The 23498-nt window shown below is 41.8% G+C and overlaps 1 protein-coding gene across 1 annotated transcript in view; it reads left to right on the forward strand.

Moving 5' to 3' along the window:
* magi3a (membrane associated guanylate kinase, WW and PDZ domain containing 3a) overlaps nucleotides 1-23498 on the forward strand; it is a 136311-nt gene that overhangs the window by 103563 nt on the left and 9250 nt on the right. The window contains exons 4-12 of the mRNA XM_008293288.1: nucleotides 5840-6046; nucleotides 8182-8344; nucleotides 9225-9304; nucleotides 9980-10037; nucleotides 11906-12012; nucleotides 16465-16665; nucleotides 18264-18896; nucleotides 20792-20823; nucleotides 22519-22783. Of these exons, the coding sequence (XP_008291510.1) occupies nucleotides 5840-6046; nucleotides 8182-8344; nucleotides 9225-9304; nucleotides 9980-10037; nucleotides 11906-12012; nucleotides 16465-16665; nucleotides 18264-18896; nucleotides 20792-20823; nucleotides 22519-22783 (1746 nt within the window). The remainder of the gene's footprint in view (nucleotides 1-5839; nucleotides 6047-8181; nucleotides 8345-9224; nucleotides 9305-9979; nucleotides 10038-11905; nucleotides 12013-16464; nucleotides 16666-18263; nucleotides 18897-20791; nucleotides 20824-22518; nucleotides 22784-23498) is intronic.

The raw sequence follows: 23498 nt of genomic DNA on the forward strand, positions 1-23498 counted from the left end.
TGCTGTATACATACATAACCTGCAGTTTAGACTTTGACTTAGACTGACTTCATTCATCCCCAGAGGGAAGTTCAGTTGTTACAGCAGCATGAATATTCAACAAAGGGGGTAAACAAAGCAAAAAGACTGCACAGAATATTAGCGTATTGTATAAATGAAGGTAAAATAAAGTAAAACAAAATACAAGTATGGAAAATATAATATAGAAAGAAAAGTCAACAAAATTTCCAAAAGTGAGAGAATGTAGTGAAAAAGTTACAGAATTTTTGTCATGTCGCTATTGATCGAAGCTCAGTCAGTCATGGTTTCTCAGTTGCACAAAACAGCTTCGATTTTTTTTTTTTGCTTGTTTTTAACAGAATTCCATGAGTACAAATGTTTTGTTTTGTTTTTTGTGATTTTTTTTTTTTTTTTTAAATGTGTAAGATATTCATTTCGAAAGTCACTAAAGCTGAAAGAACAATTAGTAGCGGAGTGGAAGTACACAATTACAAAAAGTGGAAAAGCTCACGAAAAGTACATCAAAATGGTTCTTAGATACTATGTTTGAGTAAATATCATTAGCTACTTTCCACGACTGCAACAGTTCTGATGTAAGATACTGTGCACAGGCACAACTGTAGCACACACTGGTGGTCCACCTTAACACTAGACCACCTTAAAAGCTCAAGCTGTGAGCCACAGTTTGTGTCTGACCGGCAACCGTCTCCTTTCTTTCTTTTCCTGTCATCTCCGTCTGCTACCCAATAGATGAGGCATAAACAGCCCACAACATAATAATAATGATAAAAACAAAAAACAGTCGTAGCCTTTTGAACTAAAAACGGTTAGCAGTGAACTTCATCATGTGCAGACTCAGATGAAAAGACCTTCATGAATGACTGTTCTTCACATTTCTGCTCAACTGTGTGACAGTAAATACAGCATCTATGGTCTGTATTTATTCTGTATAACTTTGTGGTTGTGCTGTTGCCTGTCAGAGAGTGTTCAATCTCTTACCCTGTAGCTGCTTTTTCACTTATGGATTTATTATTTATCTATTAGAATCACAAATGTCCACCTGTTTGATGTGGCCCGTCGCTATCATCCGTGTTTTTAATATTTAAATCTAATTGTTATTGCTTGTCTTTGATATGATAAAACATACTATATGCAGTTGTCACATCAAAAAGAGAGATGCGAGACTTTTTGTCACAGTAGAATATTAATGGGATTAAGAATTTAAGTAGAACTGTGGATAATTACTAAATAATATATTACAATACGATTATGCATTGAATTGAATAAAATAATAGTGACAGTAGATGCCTGGGGGATTTTACCCCATAGTCACAGGATATAAATACTAAATTAAACTGCGCTTTGTTGAGTAATAGAAAAGGTGCCACATGAGATGGAGACAAAAAGCTCGTAAACGAACCTGGCCAAAAGTCCAGACTTCTCAGAGAGACATCACATCGAGTTCTTTAGCTACAATCACACAGCCTTTTTCTTTTTTTGGTTGTATGCTTTTGCATCTGTGCTCGACGGAGTTTTGCATTCTCGACAAAGGCTGCTCACTCTTTTTGTGGCTCATTAGTGCTGTATAATTACAACACTCACTGCGATTCCTCTCACTGGCCACTCAATCCCAGCCTCCTCCTAATGGGTACTTTCAGGTCTGTGTGCACCTTTCTGTAAGCTTCAGGAACTGCGTAATGAAAATAGAAAATTACTTCTAATTTAACTCCCTCGATTTACATTGCTCTATTAACGTACCTATGAATTTCAAACCTAGCAAGGGGTTTAATTGTTCATAAATTAAATAAAGAGTAATTATCTTTGTCAATTATGATGCGTTGTTTAACATAACTATCGGATAAAATGTGCTTATTAGCTTCAGTGTTAACTTTTATCTTAACTGTCGTTGATAGGTAAACGTTTGCACAAGTTATTACAGTTTTTTTTTCAACTTTGCTGACATTAGAATTTTGTATTTAACCCTTTGATCACCAAAACCTGATTCGAAATTCATTTAGCATTTTAAAAAACGCTAGAATTACACCATTTATTAGAACCAGAAACTGTGAGAACAGAAACAATTGTCAGATTTACACGTCACCTCTGACATGTCAGTCCATCTGTAAGCTTATCACTTCTCTAAGCTTGAAACGTTCAGATTTCATCGAGATCACTTTATTGTATAAGTGTCATTTAAAAAATCATGGGAAAACAATAAACATTTGTTCTGATTAGATTCCGCACACAAAAAACTAAGAAATGGGTGCCCTCTGTGCACATGATACGCCATTATTAACCCAACTGTCACGTGACAAAAGCTAAGGAACTTTTAAGGACTTAGAGGCTTTTAAGGGCTATCAAGAGCTGAACTCAGCTGCACTGCAGGCTGTGTTTAGACAGAGTAGGTGGGAGACAAGTATAGAAACGAATGATAAAACATAATACCTGAGGGTTATCATTCTTTGAGTGTTGGTACCACCTTTGGGCACTTAGAACACTGTTGTACATGTCAATTGCAGTTTAATTTTTTGTGAACTAAATCTATCAACTTTCATTTCTTTTCTTTTAAATTCAGTAGTATAACTTTCTTATTCTGCACAGAGGACCATTCTGAGTTTCCTCTACTTGTAACCGTGGCTGCTTCCATAGAGGTGCAGGACTTTGTCGTAGTGAAAAATAAGCCAACAGTGAATAAAAAATGTAAAAGAAAAACACCCAGAAACTACTTGCTTTCAGAGGGCTAAATGTAAGGAACATTAATCTGCACCCAAGGTTTTTTCTTTTACTTTAAATGGAGCAAACAATGACCTGATAGGTTTTTACATACTTATATTGTTTAAATGGGAAAGATTTAAATCAACACGTTGTAATTTCATTTTCTCAAACTTTCTTTCAGTACCCAACGGCCGATTCTCTCTCTCTCTCTTCTCCCTCCATCTCTCTCTCCTTCTCGGCACACTCCTTTGTCACAGTATCTGTCTGCTCCCCGATGTTCCGTTTAACTGTTACAATACAATGTTCAGCTACTCAGACACAGCTCAGCCTCAACCACACTGCAATCCCACACACACACGCTGGAGGACTGTGGTTTACCAGAGGCAGACAACAGCCAGCGAATCAATATTTGTACCATACCTTCTCGACTATTTTCCTACCTCTTGCGCTTTTAAGTTTTCATTTTCTATTATGTCTGCTTCTTCTGCAAGGAGGGAGAAGGTGCTGAGTGGTAAAGTGGGTCACCCCTTTCCTATAGTTGAGAAAAGACAACGGCCCGCTCTGTGGAGTAAGACAGTTTCCTGCCTTAGGCACTGACATGACAGCAAAGGCAAGCTGATGGACTTAAAGGGGCAATCGAGTGCCTGAAAACCTACCTTGGCATAAATGCTGTAGTCACAGTTCCAGGGAGTGAAGCACTAAATATGACAGTCCAGGATTTTCGCTTTGGTGGCTTTGGTCTGGTCTTACTGCAGTGATGAAGCATAAAACTAACAACGTTAATAATAATAACTAGCATAAAAACATGTTTTTAACTGCAGCCAAATATGTTAAAGCAGGACACACATTGTCCTTTCATGCATTGGCAGATTTCGACATTTTGGCATATTTTTCCTCCATAGCATTTCTTGTTTCAGAATAATGGAAAGAAAACATCCAAAACACACACTTTCACTCATTACCGGTGAGTTTTAAAGTTGATTTTAAGATCTTCTTGCTTGTCTTTAAAGCCTTGAATGATCAGACCTCTTCCTATATCTGTGATCTGCTAACTCCCACTGAGTCTTATGAGATCCTCCAGCAGGATCCTGCCAACAGTTCCAAAGTCTTGATCTGAAGAAGCCTTTCCTATTTGGGCCCCTTAGCTGAGGAGCTCCCTGCCTGCAGATTTCTAGACAGACAAACTCAGCATCCTGCTTTACAACTCTTTTTAACTCTCACTTGACTTATTCTTACCTGTTGGTATTTGTTGTAACTGATTTGTTGTATGTTGTTATATTTTACTTGCTATATCTGCTTTTAAAGTTAAAGTTCTCTGTATATAAGGTAGTATCATCATTATTGTTCAACTTCATGCAAATTTGTGCATATTTAATGCAATAATAGCTCACTTTTAGAATATGTAAATATAACACTTTAGAAAATGTAATTATAAAAAGGTAATTAACTGAGGAGATTTCATGATGATATATTTTATTTTATTTTATTTTAACCTACAAACAGTGGTTTCTAATAAAGATTTATGGACATGTCTAACATGTCTTCAAAGACTGTTTTCTCAAAATGAATGTTTTCATATCCTCTGAGCCAGAAATCTTCAGTGGCATTTGCGTGCATCAAACTTTTCAGTTTCATTCCTGTCTGTGTTCAAAAGGTTTTTACAGAGAGATGTATTCATGTGTCAGTCTGGCCTAATTTATAGAACATTTTACTCTTTAAAACAGGATGAAAACTGATTTTCTTTTTCTGACAGTTGACAGCATTTGTCTGATTTAAACAATGATAAAAGAGACATCCAAAACCCCCTGTTTAAGAACATGTCAACAAAATGAAACAAAAAAAAATGAAGCTTGTTTCATCAAATTTATCTGATTTATGTTCTGGAAACTCCTGCAAATGAAAGCAATTTTTCAATATATAATACATATTTAAACATAAAATCTCAGAAAACATGTAATACAAAAAATGGTTAATGTAAGTAATTAACTGAAAAAGTTGAATGTTGATATCTATTCACTAAAAACGTTACCTTATTCACCTGTAGTGTCCTGTCTTAAAAAGAGCACATGAACACAAAGACATGAATGAGACATGAACTAAAAAATGAAGACTTTTGTCCCTCATGATGAGTATTGAAGAGATGAGAAGGCAATAATCGATTGTGCCTGTTTAAAAGTTAGACGGTCGCCGGGCCTGTGAGTCAGTATAGTGACAGATATGTTGCCATCCTCCAAAATCTGACAGTTATGGCACCAAAAGCTTGGCCTCACTTTGTTCCAACCAGTGCAGCTTTGCCAGACATGATTTGTAACTAACAACCAGACTCCCCTGTGCCTTTTAAAGAAAACATCTTCTATAGTTCAACTGATATGGTTTCCTCTTGATCTGGAGTCAACTAAATGACTTTGTTTGTAGTTACCTCTTCCCATTCAGTGAACTGCACTGCAAAGCCAAAAACAGAACTTACACTCATAAGGACTAAATTTCTCAGTCTGCTCTTGGGGTTAAAGTAAATCATGGGTCGGCTGAGAGCACATTAACAGGTTAGTTAAGCAGGTTTTAAGTTAGGATTATGTCATGAATTTAGTCAAGAAATGCTTAGTTTTTTATATCAGTGCCAATGTCACCACCTTACAAAAAATGTCACTAAACAAATGTTCCAGGCACTTCATAAACGCTTGGTTACTGGTTTGCATTGAGCTCCACTTTGATTTATTTTTTGAGATTAGTGCCATTAATACCACTACCCCACTAAGATAAATGTGACTAAATGAACTTGCCAAGCACTTTATAAATACTTTGTTACTACACTTAGAGACAGACAACCAAGCACACTCACACCTAGGGGCAATTTAGAATCACCAATTAACCTCAGCATGTTTTTGGACCTTGTGGGAGGAAGCCGGAGAACCCGGAGAGAACCCACGCTGCACGGGGAGAACATGCAAACTCCATGCAGAAAGATCGTGGTGTCCCCACTGGGATGCGAACCCAGTGAGGACAACCTTCTAGCTGCAAGGCAACGGTGATAACCACCGATCCACCTTGCAGAGTGCACAATATGGGACCTTTAAATAAAAAATGTTAAATTTGTATTGATTATTTTCGCCTCTCTTCCTTCCAGGCAACTACTATGGGACCCCTAAGCCCCCTGCAGAGCCCAGCCCAGTACAGCCCGACTTGGTGGACCAGGTGTTGTTTGATGAGGAATTTGACACCGAAGTCCAGCGAAAACGCACAACCTCAGTCAGTAAGATGGACAGAAAGGACAGCGCTGCACCAGAGGAGGAGGAGGAAGACGAGAGGCCTCCTATGGTCAACGGTCTGGCTGGTGAGAGACACCGCTGTCTTTTTTTTCACTGCATCTAATGTTTACAACCGTTTGCATTATAGCTGTGCTGCTTACTGCTCTGCTATAGTTTTAAACTCCAGCAGTTTTTGTTTGCTTGATTTATTGTTTTTTTTTTCCCAACAATTCATTACATTATCCTCAGAATGCAAAACAGCAGGACCTTTTTCTTGCCTTCTTGTCGTTCTTCTGTGCAAACAAACTTTCTCAGGATTAGCTGTTCTGTATGCAAGGTCAGCACTAAATCACAGCCCTGCAAAGTCACGATGTATGTCTGAGATCAATAGAAAGCAATCCCTTGGTTAGAAAGACAGACTTTGTCCTTGTTTGATTCCTGCACAAGAATGTCCTTGCATATCTCACGACACAATGGGGAAAGCTCTTAATGTTATAGGAGTTAGACAACCTCAAACTGTGGTCTCATTAGAAAACACAACAAAAAAAAATGTTATATAATAAGAATCCATATGGAATAGTTTTCACTGACGATACCATTCATCCGTCTTACACCAGCCAGCCAAACAAAGGGGCAGCAACTGGCTTCTTGCTGTTCCAGTTGCATCAGACTCCTTCCTCTGTTGTGGCTTCAATGATGGGCCCCTGACCAGCCTCAAATGCACCCTGGATTGTGGTGGTGTAGCGCTGCCAATCCTCTCAGCCAAATGAGCCCACGCTACAAAAGCAACCAGTTACCAATACATCTATGCCCTATTTTTTATATGGTATATTTTGTGATTCTTGAGGATAAGTGGCAGAATTCTACAGTGTAAAAGTTTCGTTCAGGTAGAACTTGAAGAAAGTTGCTTGACCGACAGCCGCAAGACATTTTGAATTTAAATCGGTGTGGAGCACTTGCAGGACCTTTTCTTGAAAATGTCAGTAACAGACTTATCTGGAAGATAAACATAAAAATTCAAAAATACTGTTTAAACCACAGAAAAGAATGAAATCATCTTTGCTGTCTGAACCTACAAACAACAGAGAGGAAATGAGTCAAAAAAGAAAAAGACCAGCGAGTGTGTCAAATGAATTTCACATTCAAAAGCAAGAAAGAGAAACATTGTCAGAGTCACATTATCTCTGGATGGCAGTCTGGAGCCCTGCCAGGAAAAACAAACACTTTTTGTGGGCAGATGTCGCATATTCTAGAGCTCGTTGGCTGCGTCATAGCAAATGCAATTTATTACATTTTGCTAACATGCATAAGGTTGAGGGAGGTGAGAGTGTCCACAACAAGGCTTTTAATAATGGCAGCATCTTATTGTAAGCACCATTCTACTTTAGTGTCCTTTTTGCATCAGTTCATAAAGCCCACATACCCACGTTTCCAAGTTTATGATTCTCTGCACGGGCTTAAAAACTGCTACAAGCTAGAGCAATTGTGCGTATGCAGTCATTTATTCTGACTTGAGAACCTCTCCATGCTTCCATCATGAAAAAAAAGGCCCCAGTTTCCACACAAAAGGCTCTTGACTTCTTCCAGTCAACAGCTGTCACTTTCTATCCCTGCCATTCAATTAGCCCAGCTGAACACAGTGAGCATTAAATGCCATGTTGAAGCTAGGTCACACAGAATCAGATGAAAACCTGCAGATAAGAGCCTCATGCAGACAGGCACGCACACACACACAAATCAAGATTAGGCAAATATACACACACACACATACACACACACACACACACCCACGCAAGCAGCAGCGTGATGCTAATAGAGTTGTGATGTGGCGCTCCCGGCTGGGTTGGAGCATTGGTCAGCTCTGCCCTTGCCTGGGAGGCAGTTCCCAGTACATCGCTGCTGACATGCAAATCCTATGGCAAATGCTGCGCTCCAGTCCTTCTTTCTGTGTACTCTCTCGCTCTCTCTCTACCCCTTTCTCTCCTGTGGATGTAACCGTCCACCCAGTGTACAGAGGAAGAGCAGCTCGAGCAGCGGCAGCAGCAGCAGCAACAGCAACAGCAGCAGCAGGGAGAAATGCAAGGAGCCCAGAGGAGCTCCAATGGCGCCACAATCTCACCTCCTATCTCCTTCTCCTTCTATCATCTCCCATACCCCTACTCCCAACCCATTCCTATTTCTGTCTCCATGCCCGTCTCCCTCTCTCCATGCCGGGCCACAGAGCACAAGGACAAAGCAGAGTGGAGGAAGACGGTGCCCAGCTACAACCAGTCAGCCGGGGCCATGGACTTGCGTGTATGGAACACACAGGATGAAAGTCAAGAGCCCTTGCCTAAAAACTGGGAAATGGCCTACACAGAAACCGGCATGGTCTATTTCATAGAGTAAGTAGCCTTTCTGCTGCTACTTGCCTGCCTTTTTAGTCCTATTACACTCCCATTACATCAGCGTGGAGCTAATCCCGCTCCCTATACTCCCAGTTTCTCCTCCATCCCTTTTTTCCGCCATGGTAAGCCAAGTGTGTTGAGAGTTTTGGCAACGACTCCTTTCTGCTCCCCCATCCAGCACATTCCTCTGTACCGTATCAAGCCAGGTGTTGGACATGGGAGATATCTGTAGGCTCTGCAATGGCAGTTGTGTTGTTCTCAATTAAGTTTTTCCTTTTATTTCCCCCTGTGTTTGATGTCGGGGTTTGTTGGCTGGTGCTAAAAGCAGCAGGCCCGCATTGTTTACCTGGCCCGTTAGTGTGGCAAGCAGTCAGTGCTGAGCCGCTGAGAGAGCCAGGTTCTGCTGCTTGCTGCTAAATCAATAGCTCATTCTGCCAGTGAGAGAAACAACAAGCTAAATGGAGCTCACCACCCCTGACCCGCTCTCTCAGTTCTGCTCTGAATGATCTGTGCAACTGCTCCGTCTTTTCCTCCCGTGGTGCCCCTTTTTCTTCCCCCTCCCTCTCCTCTCTATCCCACTCTCTCCCTCTATCTCTCTCTCCCTTGTACCACGAAGGCTCCTCTGAGGTTTGTTAAAATTTGACTAATATTTTAAAAGCTGCTTTAATAAGTCATTTGATCCCAAAAGATTCGTCTTTAACCACAATCCTGTTTTCGAGGAGCTCTGTTTGTTTGCTAGAGATAGCAGAATACCTCCTGGGTGTAGTGGCTCCTGAGAGCTCCCCACTACTAATTGCTGAACTGTCACAGTATCTTAAATGTTTGTAATATAATTTATACTGCACCTAAAGCCCTGTCTGTTCTCCTTGTATTACAGTCACAACAGCAAGACCACTACTTGGCTGGACCCCCGTCTCGCCAAGAAAGCCAAGCCTCCTGAGAAATGCGAGGAGGGAGGTGAGACAATATCTGCGGATAGCTCTGTGGTAGTAACACTGGCACTTATAGCCCGCGGCTCCACTCACACGCTCCTCTCTGCCCACACTTTTCCCAACTCCCTGCTGCATAGAGCAGCGTGTGCACGAGCTGCATCCCTGCCTCTCTGAAGGGGGCGCTGGCTAACAGACGGGGACTGAACAGATGAGCGGCCCTGGTCACAGTCATGCCGGTGACACAGCGCGAACCTCCGGTCCCCAGTCTGCCCCTCTCCTTCTAATGGATTCGTGGACACATGCAGGGAGCTCATCAGTGCAGCATCTCTCAAAAGGCAATTTTCTATGGCCCCTCTTGCGTAAAGATCTCCTCTGCGCTGCATGTGTTTGTCACACAGCAGCAGAAGCGCAAGCAGTTGCACACATACACACCGCTGGAATGAAAGGCTGTTATTTTCCTGGGAGGCTTTATAACAGCTCCTTCTTCTCTCCAATTCCTTCAACATAGTATGTAGCGAATCCTGGACACATCCTGACAAATAAAAAGAAGGCCGCCTGTTCTGTAGGTGTAGCTGAGCATGCTGTGAAGCTGCCAGTCAAAGCGCCACACCTCATTGCGTGTGTCCAATTGTCCATGTTGTGCCTCAGCAGTACCCTAACTGATTTGCGTCTGTCTTTTCCCTGTCGGTTCTCCCCTCAGAGTTGCCCTATGGCTGGGAGAAGATTGAGGACCCCCAGTACGGAACCTACTACGTTGAGTGAGTAAACTTTTTTCCTGTGCCTGGAGATGCCCAGCGGGCTACAGCTGTGAATTGTTCTAGATGAAATGGCTAACTGCATGCTCACATCCAGTGTCTTTGTTTCTTTGCTGAAGATAAAAAAAAACCTGTCTTGATCCTGTGAAGCGGTGTCTGCATGTTTGATTTCACTAAAATACACTTCTTAGAGCTAGCTCTGCGTTATATCCTTCACATCAACTTAAAGCCGCATCACTGAAATTCAGAGGCGCAGAAATATTAAAAGGGTGGCTGTTGAATCTCGGGGGACCTGTGCATGGTACTGTCCAAACAGTAGTTTCCCACAGTCCTACAGACAGCAATTATGGGAGCACCAGCAACACTAGCGGGTTACAGCACTGTGTGTATGTGAAAAAGAAAATGCAGTGAAGAGAGCAGACAATGAAGGTTTAGGGGTCCCTTAGAGGGAAACAAGGGTGAGATTCCATTCTGATCAAGAGCGTAAACAAGAGCACAATGTTTCATTTTAGTCCCATTACTGTGGACAAAGAGGAAGAGACCTGCAGGCAGGGGGGGGCGGGGGAAATCAGTGGGCCTGTTTATGCAAGAGGGTCACTGAGAGGCTGCCTCTCTTCTGTCTCTGTCTTTTTGTCTGGCAAATTTTGTTGTGAATGAAGGACCAAATGCGACAACGACACACCAAGTCCCATTATGTCTAGAAAACACGAGGTGCAAAAGAGCAAAAGAGGAAATGAAAGAGTGGAAATGAAAGAAAGGAGAATGTTTATCTCTTCAGACTTAATGGGGAGGGTATCTGTGTGCATGAGTCATACTCAGTGAGAGTGCAGAGTGCTTTTTGTTGAATGCACACACACACACACACACACACACACACACACACACACACACACATATACCATCAGTGGCTCAGCATGTGGCTGATTCACTGTGCAGCATCAATGCATTTTGTCTTCCCAAGGTGCTGTCATGACCGGGATTTACAACCGTTAAAGCTCATTATGCAGATGAGATACCTCTCTCCATTACCATCTAACCATGGAGGGACATTTCTCTGGGTAGCAGGAAATGTTTGAGCACACAGGTGTGACTGCGAGACATTAATTGTTTTTAGATTGAGTTTGGTGTGAAGTCCCCAAAGTGTAGTTCCTGATTCTGGGTCAACAAGGCAGTTTGTTTTAGAAAAAAATTTGAGAAAAAAGGGGCATGTAATATAAAAAAAAGTACACATTGTCATTACATCATTGTACAGTTGTTTGAATCTTATGATCTTGGGATTGTTATGTATTGAGCAGATGTTTATCCCATCAGGTCAACGTGCACCATCTCATCAAAGATTGCTTCTGATCATCCAAATTCTGTGTAATTTCATCAGACACATCAATACTTTTTTTTTTCTCTGTGTCTGAGGTTTAAACTTGCTCTCTATCCATCTAAAAATGTAACACCTCTGGCACAGGCCGGTTCAGGTTTGTGGTTCACATACTGTAATAGAACAGCTTACATGCTATAAGACATCCTGTCTGCCTAGCGCAGGTTATGTCACAAACAGGCCTCGCATTCAAATCACAGGTTTGCATGACAGACAAAGAACAGTGTCAGTGATGTGGACTGGCTGTCTTCAGTGAGGCCAAATGGCAAAACCACAGATGAATGAAAAAAGCAGAAACATTAGCTGGAAGCTCAAATCAATAGAGAACTCAGGAAAAGAAATAATTAAATGTGTGATGAACAGTTTGCCAACAGAAATGCAAACGTGAAAATATGTTTGCAAGGTGCTTTCAAGCTTTATACAACATCCTTTTTCTTTTTTTTTTTCTTTTTTTTGCTGTTCACGGTTCTTGGTCACTAAATGTTGTCCTCTTGTGCAGCCACATCAACCAGAAGACCCAGTTTGAGAATCCAGTACTGGAAGCTAAGAGAAAGTTGAGTGTGGACGTGCCCATTGCAGCTCCGCCACCAGCAGCCACACCCTCAGGTAACTTTACCTACAACCAAGCCTTCTGCGGGAAGCAACAAACATGTTATTCACAGGGGTTAAGGAAGAATCTGCAATAGAATGGGATCAATGCTGGCATTTCAAATTTCAGTTTCTGTGAAATAAACAAGTGGCAATAGGAAGAAGGCAAGAGGGAAAAAAAAACAAAATAAAAACGTTTAGATCAGGAATGTTAGTGTGTTTTGAAAATGCAGTCATGTTGAGATATGAGGGTGTTTCAGGAAAAGTGAGAATGAAATGCTGGGATCATACAGATGTTTTTTCTGTCTGTTGCACAATCTTTAGCCTGTTCTGCAATATTCACATTTCAGGTCATAGTTTATGTGAGGGCCTGGAAGTTTTTCTCGACTTGTTCAGCAGGGAAACTGACAGAATGAGAGATTAAAGATCTACATTGCATCCTGGAATTCAAAAAAGAGAGAGAGAGAGAGAGAGAGTAACACATGATTAATGCATGTTTTCATTCTATGACCCTTGTATGAGATTATCCTCAAAGAGAAAAGCTTATGTTTTAATATAATTCTTAGAAATGAATTTAATGATTTTTAAGCCATGCTGGGAATGATAAATGGTTGGCTGGTTTACCTCTTTGGTCCAGGTTGAAATCTCAGCAACTGTTGAAAGGATTGATAGAAAATTTGGCACAGACATCAGTGGTTCTAAGAGGATAAAGCCTGCTGATTTTAGTGAAACTAAAATTTTTACTGTGAGGTTGACAGTTGTTTAGAGTTCAGTGTCTCAACAGCTTTTGGACCGATTGCCATGAAATTTGGTTAAGCCAGTCAAGTTCTCCTTTGGATGAATTATAGTAACTTTTATGGTCCCTATCATCAGATAAAAATCTAAATGTCCCTCTAACTGAGGTTTATCATCGAAAACTTGAAAAACTAATGGTACTACCTGTCGGGCCGTGGACACAGGACCCCTGGAGGTGTTCTGTATTGTCTGGCAACAGGACGTTGGCAGCGAATCCTGTCTATAGCGGTGTCAGGCCTCTATGGAACCGGTTTGGTCTGATGGACGCTCAATCAGATTTAGATCACGGAAGTTTGGAAGTGGCATCAATACCCCTGGCTCTTGGTTCATGTTCCTCGAGCAGTTTTTTGTTTTTTTTTAAAGTGGCAGGATGGATTGTCCTTCTTGGGCAGACCACTGCTTTGTGGGAGAGCTGTTATAGCGGTGTTATTGGTTCGCAGGTTTAGCTGTGGAACATTGCAGTGTAATAAGATGATGATTGTTTTTTATGCCATCTGTCAGTGGTTTTAATTTTGACTGATCAGTAGATACGTTGTGTTTAGTTCTGACTATCAAATGCTTGAATGCTGTTATGTTACAGTGAGATGGTGATCATGGTAAACCTGATGTCATTATGTTTGCATTGTCAGTGTGAACATGTAAGTTTGTAAATACAGCATGTAGCTCAAAGTGCAGCTGTTCATACCTTGATTGAACACAAAACAGCTCTTTGCACATGCATTTCGTGACGCAGGTGCGTAGGAGAGGGACACAAATATCTAAAACTTTCAAAGAGACTTGCAAAAATCCTGTCATTACATTTTTGCCTGGTGAAGGTCTAGCACCAAAACATTGGTCATAATTTTGCAAATTAGACAGTGTGCGGGGATCTGTTGGAAATATATCTACTGTAGACTTTTAGTCCTGTTCGTTTTGCTGGTATTATTATGACTCTGAATGCACAAGTACTGGTAGTGTTGAAGGATAAGTAAGCCGTCTTACATAAAAAAGTATCAACATTTTAGTAAATGTAATGTTTTCGAAAGTAAACGTGATTTTCCATAGCAGTGGGTGAATATTCAGGTTATCAAAAACTGACACTAGTGTCTGTGTTCCTTCATAAGATGCAGCGCGGAGGGCAGCATTGTTGGGATGCAGGTTCCGGCTTGTACTTCTAGCTTTTTGTTCAGTGAAAAAAAAACTATATAACAACACATTAGATGTGTTATCCAAATACTGGAGCACTTTTTTAGTATCTCCTTCATGCTGAGATGTCTGTCTAGAAGATGTTCTAACAGTTGACAGGCTGCTGATAAACAGCCCATAGCCTCTGAAGCAATGATATTCAATTTGAATAATGGAACAGCGCTTCGCTGGGCGGCAGAATTCATTTTGACAAGTAGATATGAAAGAGGGAGGACTCTGAGGTCTCTTTGAAAATGCTTTTGCCCCAGTCATTCACAGCAGTTGAAAGATCTCTTTAGAACAGAGGAAGGCAGCGAGAGAAGAGAGAGAGTGAAGGAGAAAGAGGTGACTGCGGTTGAAAGTGACTTATGATCATAAATTGCATTTCTACTGGGTCATCTGTTCATCATTTACCACCTGTGGTGAATGCTGCTGCTTGACTGCTCTAATCGGCCTCTTCTCAGGAAATGTAAAGGTCTGAGAAGCGGAAGCCCCATGTTGTTGTAGGATGGACAAGAGTTATTATACTCTGCCATGTGTGCACACACAAAGCATGACCATATTAGTATTCAAACTAGCCTCTGTATTTCAGACACCCCATGGACAGAACTGTCTGCCTCACTCTGTTGCATGCAGACCCCACCTCCCACAGCTGAGCCGCTCTGCAGTCTGTGGATGATACTGCCTCTGTGTACCGCTGCCTCCAGCTTCGACTGTCTCCCTTGAGCCCACTCTGCACCTTCCCACCCTTGTTAATGAGAATTAATCGCTGGTGGTCTTGTGCAAGTGTGTGGACGTGCGTGAGGTGGCTTCTAAACACTGTTTTGACAAGGCTGGCTAGCCTGACCTCCCAGACAATGCCGCAGAGCACAGGAGCAAAGCGCAGCACTATGCTCAGCCATAATTACAGCGCTGACAATCCTGTCAGACATTTCATATAATCACTTCACCCCTGAGAAAACAGACTGTCCCTTTGTGGCCCACAGCTTAATTAAGACCATGTAAACATGGCTTTGGTGTCTAGCCCCCTCCCCATTCCACTCGCCGCTCTCGCTCTTCTCTTCTGTCAATGTTGCTTTCATGATGATCATGTAAGAAGCAGCGCTGACAGTCTCTTGACATACTGTGTGAACATGTCTTTGGCAGTCTGAGGAGACTTAATTCTGTCAAACAACATATTTATTACACACAGTTGTACCTGAACTTGTCATGAGGAATGTTGTTTTTTTGCACCTGCTTGCACATCCTCGCGCATTAATTTACATTTCTGCAAACACCGCTTGCACCGATGCAGGGATATCATGTTAATCATACTTGGCGTAATCTTTTTTTTTTTTTTTTTCTCAACAGAGCGGTCACATTCATCTGCCAATTGCAATGCAATTATGCAAATCACAATCCCATGACACATTGAGAGTAGTGTTGGAGGCCAGGGAGGGGGGACTTCTATCTGTACTCTCCCTAATGAGATTGATGTCCCACCATCTATCAGTGTGGGAACTGCCAGAGAAGAAGCCCAGCGTGCAGGGACACAGCACATAACTCACAGTCTCATAGGCGCACACCACAGGGAAGGGCGAGTGAGGATTTAGTTAGAATTTCCCTCTTTCTGTCAAGGCTAACTCTATTTCCCTCTGTCTCTTTCTGGCTCATCACTCTTATCTTGCTCTCGTTTTCACACATGCACTCACAAACACACGCGCGCGCACAGACACACACACACACACACACACACACACACACACACACACACTGTCAAATATGATTCTCTTCCTGTCTTCTATAAAGTTGCCCCATTTGCACATCCTGCAGGCACCACAAAGGAAATTTGCAATGAAAAGTTTACCTGGAAAATGTCAGGTGCGTTTAAGGATGGATTTATCACTGCTGTGAAAGGAATTGGTTGTTTGCGTTGTGACTAGGGCAAAAAATAGACATTTTTCAATAACTGGCTGTTTATTGGTTTAGCAAACACAGCACCAGAATTCTAAGTTCTGTGTGTGTGTGCGTGCGCGTGTGTGTGATTTGTTTGAGTTTGCACTTAAATTGCGGGTTCTTGGGTTGTTCATGTAATTACTAGCAGTGAGTGATGTGCTGTCAGACACGTTGTCACTGTGCGAATGTCGTTATGATGGAGACAGATGGCAATTTATGAGCAAGCTTTTCAGTTTTTCTTCATATCCCAGGCCCATTTTCACATACACGTACATGTCACTGTGCCACATAAGCGGTTCCATCTCATAAACCTGTGAACTCTCGAGATGCGCCGCTTTCATCTGCAGATAAACCGCTTCTGTCCGTTAATTTCAAGTTTAATATACAACCTGATTTTTTTGGTTTTTTTAATGTCTGTGTTTATTTTTAAATTGGGACTGTGTAATGTGTTCCAGCAGGTAAATAGAAGCAATTGATTGTGTAGTTGGTTGTATAATTAGGGTGATAAAGATAATTTTTTTCTTTCTTTACTTCTAGTCAGTCTTTCTTTTCTTTTTACCACTCTCATCTCTACAGCAGAGGAGCCTAGTAGGGGAGTGCGGGGCTTCACGCGAGATCCGTCTCAGCTGCAGGGCTCCATCCTGCAGACAGCACTTAGAAAAAGCCCCCAGGGATTTGGGTTCACCATTATTGGAGGAGACCGACCCGACGAGTTCCTTCAGGTCAAAAACGTCCTTCCAGATGGGCCGGCGGCGCACGACAACAAGATTGCCTCTGGTAACGTTGCTGGCAGATATAATATTTATAAATGTGCACTCCAGTATCTGGCTCTGGTTTAGCAGTCCCAGGCCATCTTTGTGTAAATGACCATAATGAAAACTAGTACAAGGAGGATTTTTTTTTTATTTTTTTTTAGCACGAAAAGTCAGAGGCTTGTACAACTTATCTAAACAAAACATAATCCAGTGGCACATGCACAGGGTTTACATGACGTGTATGTTTATCCACACACCCAAGACTGGCATCTGCACACGTTCTGTAGATAATACAGTTTTATGTACCCTGAGTACACACAAACAAACACATTTAGAAAAAAAAATAACACAGGATGGGACCTTCGCTCTGGATGTCACATTGCTTGATCACGCCAAGACAAATGTTTATGGGCAGGATTCAGTGGAGCAGCTCAGAAAAATAGGAAATCATCAATGAAGCACGTGTTCAATTTATGGTTGATACTCAGATTTCACATGCACACATATATTAGAGATTTAATTACCCTGTATACTGGTTGTCTTTTTATGCCTGGAGGGTGACGAGCCTGCTTATCTGAAGAATGTGCATGCAGTGTACAGCAGTTTGCCTGTAGCTCTGCCCGTCTGTTTTCTAAAAAGTCACCAGCGCTGACTGTAGCAGCATCCTCGAGGAAGTGGTTCAGTTAATCCCCTTTTATTGTATATATAAATACTATGATCACATGCATGGTTATTGTAGTCATTGAAATTACTGTTGCTGTGAGATGCCTTAGGGTTCACATTACAGTAGTATTGATCGCTGCACCACTGCTGCTGCTGAGAATCAACTTGAAAGTGGAACAGACAGAGTAATTATTTTCAATGTTTCATCTCCCTTGAGAAGGAGGATAATTGATAATACCAAAAGATGAATGTAATTAATTTCACTGGATTTTAATAGCAAGCAGTAGACTATAACAACTTCATGCAGCTTTCTTCTGCACTTCTGACTACAGTGCATTTACTTACACTGAAAGTAAAATGTTTTGAACTTGCGAAGATGCTTATCTTTTTTTTTTTGGATGCTTAGTTAATAGGTAGGCCATGAGAGCAACAGGTAGTGGTTTTGAACAGGCAACACACTGGAGCTCATTTCAAGAGTGAAACCTTCGCTGCTAGGAGAGAGTATTGATTGTGTAGGTGGGCTGGATCCTCCTCTGGGCTTTCAGCCAGCTAGCCAGTCAGCAATTCAGCCGCTTATCCAGGCCTATATCTCGGCCAGGCCATGGGTGATGAGAGACTACCCGTTACGGGGAGATGAAAGGAGGGAGAAGAAAACAGCATGTCAGTGATGTTGTTCTATTTTATGTTCTCTCACACTCTCCTTTCCCATTAACGGCTTGAAGATGTTAAAACCAAACACAGATTCTACTTATGTGTGTGTAGATCCTTAGTCGTTCAGGTCAGGATAATCGTAAGAGCATTTAACCCCTCATCCAAGAGCCTTCTTTAGTTCTGCTTCTGCAATCCAGCTACAAAATTTTGAACTACATTATTGTGATGTCTAGGTTGGTGACGTTAGTGGATCTTTGCATTTGCCCTGAAACACAAACATCTAAAAGGTGTCTGTTGGTCTTTTAGGTGATGTGATTGTGGACATCAATGGCGCATGTGTGCTGGGAAAGACTCATGCTGATGTAGTGCAGATGTTCCAATCCATCCCAATCAACCAGTATGTGGACATGGTTCTGTGTCGGGGCTACCCTCTGCCTGAGGACTCTAGCAGCAGCGAGGACGCATCAGGTGGCGTCGGCACTTCCAAGGACACTTCCCCGTCTCCCTCCACCTCCACGCCCCAGGACCCCCATTACACAGTCCCAGATGGAGGAACTCTTCCCAGGCAGACTGCTGCGGTGCCGCCTATGACCAACGGTGGGCGCCACCACCACCATGCTCACCCCCACCAACACCACCATCACCTTCCTCATGCCCTCAACCAAGAAGGCCCTGATCCCACGCTGCTACAACCAGAGCTGGTGAGTGTGCCCTTGGTGAAAGGCCCGGGAGGTTTTGGCTTTGCCATTGCAGACTGCCCCCTGGGACAGAAGGTGAAGATGATCCTGGATGCTCAGTGGTGCCGCGGCTTGTTGAAGGGCGATGTGATCAAGGAGATCAACAGACAGAATGTCCAAACGTTGAGCCACTCCCAGGTGGTGGACATCCTCAAAGATCTCCCTGTGGGCAGTGAAGTCAACGTGCTGGTGCTCAGAGGAGGTGAGTCTGCAGAAACGAGAGTTCACATTGCTGCAAAGGCACGCTGCTGCTGTCAGGAGAGCTGGCAACACTGAGCTAATCTTTAGAAGTATGTCCCAGGTGATGAGTTCACAGTACTGATGCTGTGACATCTCTGTTGTTTAATCTCTGCTGTCTATATTAATCTACTCTGGTTACTGTGCAGACAGCAAACAGGTGTTAGTGCCCAGAGATATCTGGTGGTTTAGTCCCACGCTTCATTTTAATCCCCGCACAGCTTTGTGTCACCAGTAGTCTTTTTTGCCCTCCTATTTTCTCTTTTTCCCAAAATAATGGAGCGGGTAAATCAACAGAGGTGAATAGCCTGCTTGAAATTAATTAAGAGAAAGTGAGACAGCAACACTGTTTACCCTTATCAACTGTAGAAGGTGTGAGATTGAATGTAACAGGTACAATGTGGGGTTTTTTTTAAACTATGTTTTATAAATAACAGGATGGATTGTGGTGTTCTGTATGTATTGCTTGCACACACCGACTCTCCCAATGTTAAATAAAGCAATTTCACGCTCTGGTCCACACCAACTCTGCATCATCCACCATGCACCTTCCCAAACAGGGAGGAAGTCATGCTTAGTCACATGGTGAGCTGTGCTGGGAAGGTGCAAAGAGATGGCAGTTTGGGTGATTCACTTACTGCCTAGAGAGAAAGAGAGGGAAGGAAAGGCAGGAGAGACGGAGCATGGTGGATAATCATTGCCCTTCTTCTTCTTCTTCTTCTTACTTTATGCTTTCACGGATTTGAAGGGCTTGTTCCTTTTTGCCTTTACTGCAGTGCAGTAGCCTAGATTCAAGAGATCAGTGTTGCACCCACATATCAGATGTACTCAGCTGGGTTCTGCTCTGAGCTCCAGGGGCTTGTTGTGTGTGTGTGCGTGTGTGTGTGTGTGTGTGTGTGTGTGTGTGTAGTCCTCCCGATATGCATTTTTTAATGGCACATATGCATATGCAGGGTGTGTGTGTGTGTTGCTGCTTAACAAGAGCAAGAGATCACAGCTTTCCAGGACTAAAAGGAGCAATGCTGCAGGGCCTCCCTCAGGTCACTTATATACTGGGATTAGGTCTGGCTTTACTCCCAGCCGGAGGGTAGAACTCCCCTCTGATGACAACAGCAGAGAAAAATGAAACAGGAAATTATTTGGCCCTACTCCCTGTTCTGGATTTAAATCTGGAAATGAGACAAAGTGCCCTTCCCCATTTGATATGCACCACAATCAGTGTCCAAAATGTGATGTGATAAGGGACTATCAATTGGGAGATACTGCTGGTACACTTACAATATTAATATTTAAAAAGAAAACAATGTTTTTTGTGTGTTTGTTTTTTAAACCTCCACAATAAACATTCTTTGAAACATTCCATTTAATTATTTAATTTAATGACAATTTGAAATCTGAAAAGCGTTACATTGAGAGCATTTACAGTGTGTTAGTAAGAGCTGGAACATTTCACTCAGAGACTTGCATGTTTTCCCATGACTTGGGGTCATCTCTGTGTCTCCCATCCTTCAGTTACATGCAAACTATTTTAGCTGTTGGAGTCTACTGCCCCCTACTGGTTGAAACACACTTCAACTCACGCTCTACTCTGTGACTGAAAGAGAAAAAAAGAAAAAAAAAAACATCTATAAAACCTCAAGGCAAGTTCCTTTAAGTGACTAAGTGCAGAAAACGAGTCCGCATAAGAAATGGGAGATGATTTATTGTGAAACTCCACCACTGAAGGCCAATAGGTCAGTGGAGTGGGAAAAAAAAAATACAAAATACACTTCATCCTTAAAGCCTTTAAGCCAAGTATTTGATAGCAGATGTTTGTTGTTGCTTTTCTTAATGATTTGATTTTTACCTCTCTCCCTGCAGGTCAGACATCTCCTGTGAAATCACTGAAACCAGTAAGTCGAGGCGAATTTTGTGCATTTTGTAAGATGGATCAAAGCATGTACTGATGATAAAACTACTGCTGAATTATTAAACAGAAAAGGTTTTAACTTTGTCTTGGTTACCCACGAGCAAAACTGAGTGCTTTTGTGTGTGTGTGTGTGTGTGTGTGTGTGTGTGTGTGCTGTGGTAGATGTTGTTAGCTACATTATTCAGGGAGCCCACATTAGCCAGGCTGTTATTTCTGGAACTGCATGTGGGTAAATATGCTGGCTCCTGGCAAACAGCAACTTAACATCCCTCCGCATATGGGTGTTTAAGATGATATGCCATGTTCAACAGCTTGTTACTGTGCTGCTCCTCCGTGCTGCACTCTTAAAATAGAGAGGAGCTGAGGCAGCAACAGGCTTACTCATACTGTTTTATTGCCTAAACACAGAATTGTTTTGTGTGAATGCCCTATTTTTCCAAAATTAAGACAGTAGTTTTGGTATGTCATGCTGGAGGGTTCGCAGCTAAAACGATTGTTTCTGCAATAGCTGCCTTCTATTTTAGATATACAGTGCTTATAAAAAAAAATATTCACCCCCCCTTGGAAGTTTTCCCTTTTTATTGTATTTTCAACATTGAATCATGGTCAATATAATTTAGTAATTTTACCTCATTCTTCTTTGCAAAACAGCTTAAGATCTGTCAGGTTGCATGGGGATTTGTAAGTGAACAGCCCTTTTTTCAGTCCAGACACGAACTCTCAATTGGATTTAGGTCTGAGCTTTGACTCGGCCACTCCAGAAAATTCACCTTGTTGTCTTTAACTCTTTCTGTGTAGCTTTGGCTGTATGCTTTCTGTCATTTTCTTGGTGGAAAACAAATCTTCACCCGAGTTCTCTTGCAAACGGTGTCAGGTTTTCCACCAGGATTTCCATATATTTGGCTACATTTATTTTACCCCCTACCTTTACAAGCCTTCCAGGGCCTGCTGCCAAGAATCATCCCCACATCATGATGCTACCACCTCCATGCTTCATGGTGGGAATGGTGTGTTTGTAATCATATGCACTGTTTGTTGGCCACCATCTAGTCTGATGGGAAAAAAGCCCAGTTTCATCAGACATACGAACCTTCTCCTAGTTGACTCCAGACTCTACCACATGTCTTTCGATAAACTCTATTCAAGATTACAGATTCACCATGGTGTGGACTTTTCAGATACAGGTGTATTTATACTCCAATCACTTGAGAAGCATTCACTGCACTCAGACAATCTCTATTTCACCAATTGTGTGACTTCCTGCACCAATGGGTTGCGTTGAATTAGGCGAGTCACTTTAAAGGGGGTAAATACAAAAGCAATCACTTATTTTACGTTTTATATTTTATTTATTTTATATTACTTAGTAGAAATATGTTTTGCCTCTGACACTAAACTGCCCTTTTTTGTAAATTCTTGTCAAAATTCAAATTCAGTTGACCATAATTCAATGCTGAAAAGCAGTCAAAGGAAAACACTAAATCATTCAGATAAAATCATTGAATATGTCACACTATATGTTATTAAATAATATACAAATACTAAATAATGATAGTTAATACTGTTGCAATGTTCTTACAAATAATTTGTTCTGTGGATGTTTTGATTTATGATATTCATCCACCTGAGGTCACACTTTACCTTCCTGTTTACCGCTGCACTTGTTTCTGTGTTGCAGTGCACTGCTCCCATGTCCCATTCCGTATCGCAGCCGACGCCTCACCAGGCACCTCATCCCGCAACGCAGCAACTTCCCCATCCAAGCTCCCAGCCCATAATGCAGCAGCAGCGACAGGAGATGATCAGCAGCACAGAGACCCTCAGTCAGCCGGAGGTGCAGCCCAGTCCGCTGTCTTTCCCCGCCAACACCCTGCGCTCGTCTTCACCCAAACCAGACGCATCTGAGCTCTACCTCAAATCCAGGGCCATGTTAGACAGCAAGCGTGAGTGTGCACGACTAGTTTTTAGCCTTCGTGGGTCTTTTTTTGAAAACAAAGGGCCACCCATTTCTCACTTTTCACCATCATTGTGGGTGCAAAAATGTGACATTAATGTTTTCTTTTTGTATCTATTGCTATTTTGATGCCTTTTTTATACCAGCTGCCTTGATATTAAATTTATATTAATATTAAACACAGATAAGAAATCTTTACATCTGGGTGGTATTACAGCACCAGAAAGTTGTATATATATATACATATGTATGGTTGTATCCATATTTCCTACTATACATAGAGTCTTTGGTCGACATGTCACCAATTTTTGGTGTCTCCAACGTTTGTGGAATTTGTTGTGTGGCAAGTATTATAAGCCAAAGTTCCAGTTTTACATACAGATAATATATAGATCCCTGTGCACACCAGTTTTTTGGGGTCCTGGAAATGAGTTGATGGCACTACTTTGTCATTCAAAATAGCAAAAATTAGAACCCGGCTTTCCGTACCTGCCACACATCAAATTGTGTTAAAGGACTCAAAGTTTGGTGAAATGTCGACCAAAGACTGTATTTTTTAGTAGGGTCCCAAATAACAAATAAGTAAACTGTGAACAAAATCTGAGATGGTTTAGCAACACTGCTATCTGAAATGAGACACACTGACCCTAGTGTGAAATCAAGTAATTGAATTTTATTTACAACATTTCATCTGATGACAGTAT

The sequence above is a fragment of the Stegastes partitus genome, unplaced genomic scaffold (genome assembly GCF_000690725.1).
Source record: "Stegastes partitus isolate 25-593 unplaced genomic scaffold, Stegastes_partitus-1.0.2 Scaffold20, whole genome shotgun sequence".
Taxonomy (NCBI): Eukaryota; Metazoa; Chordata; class Actinopteri; family Pomacentridae; genus Stegastes; species Stegastes partitus.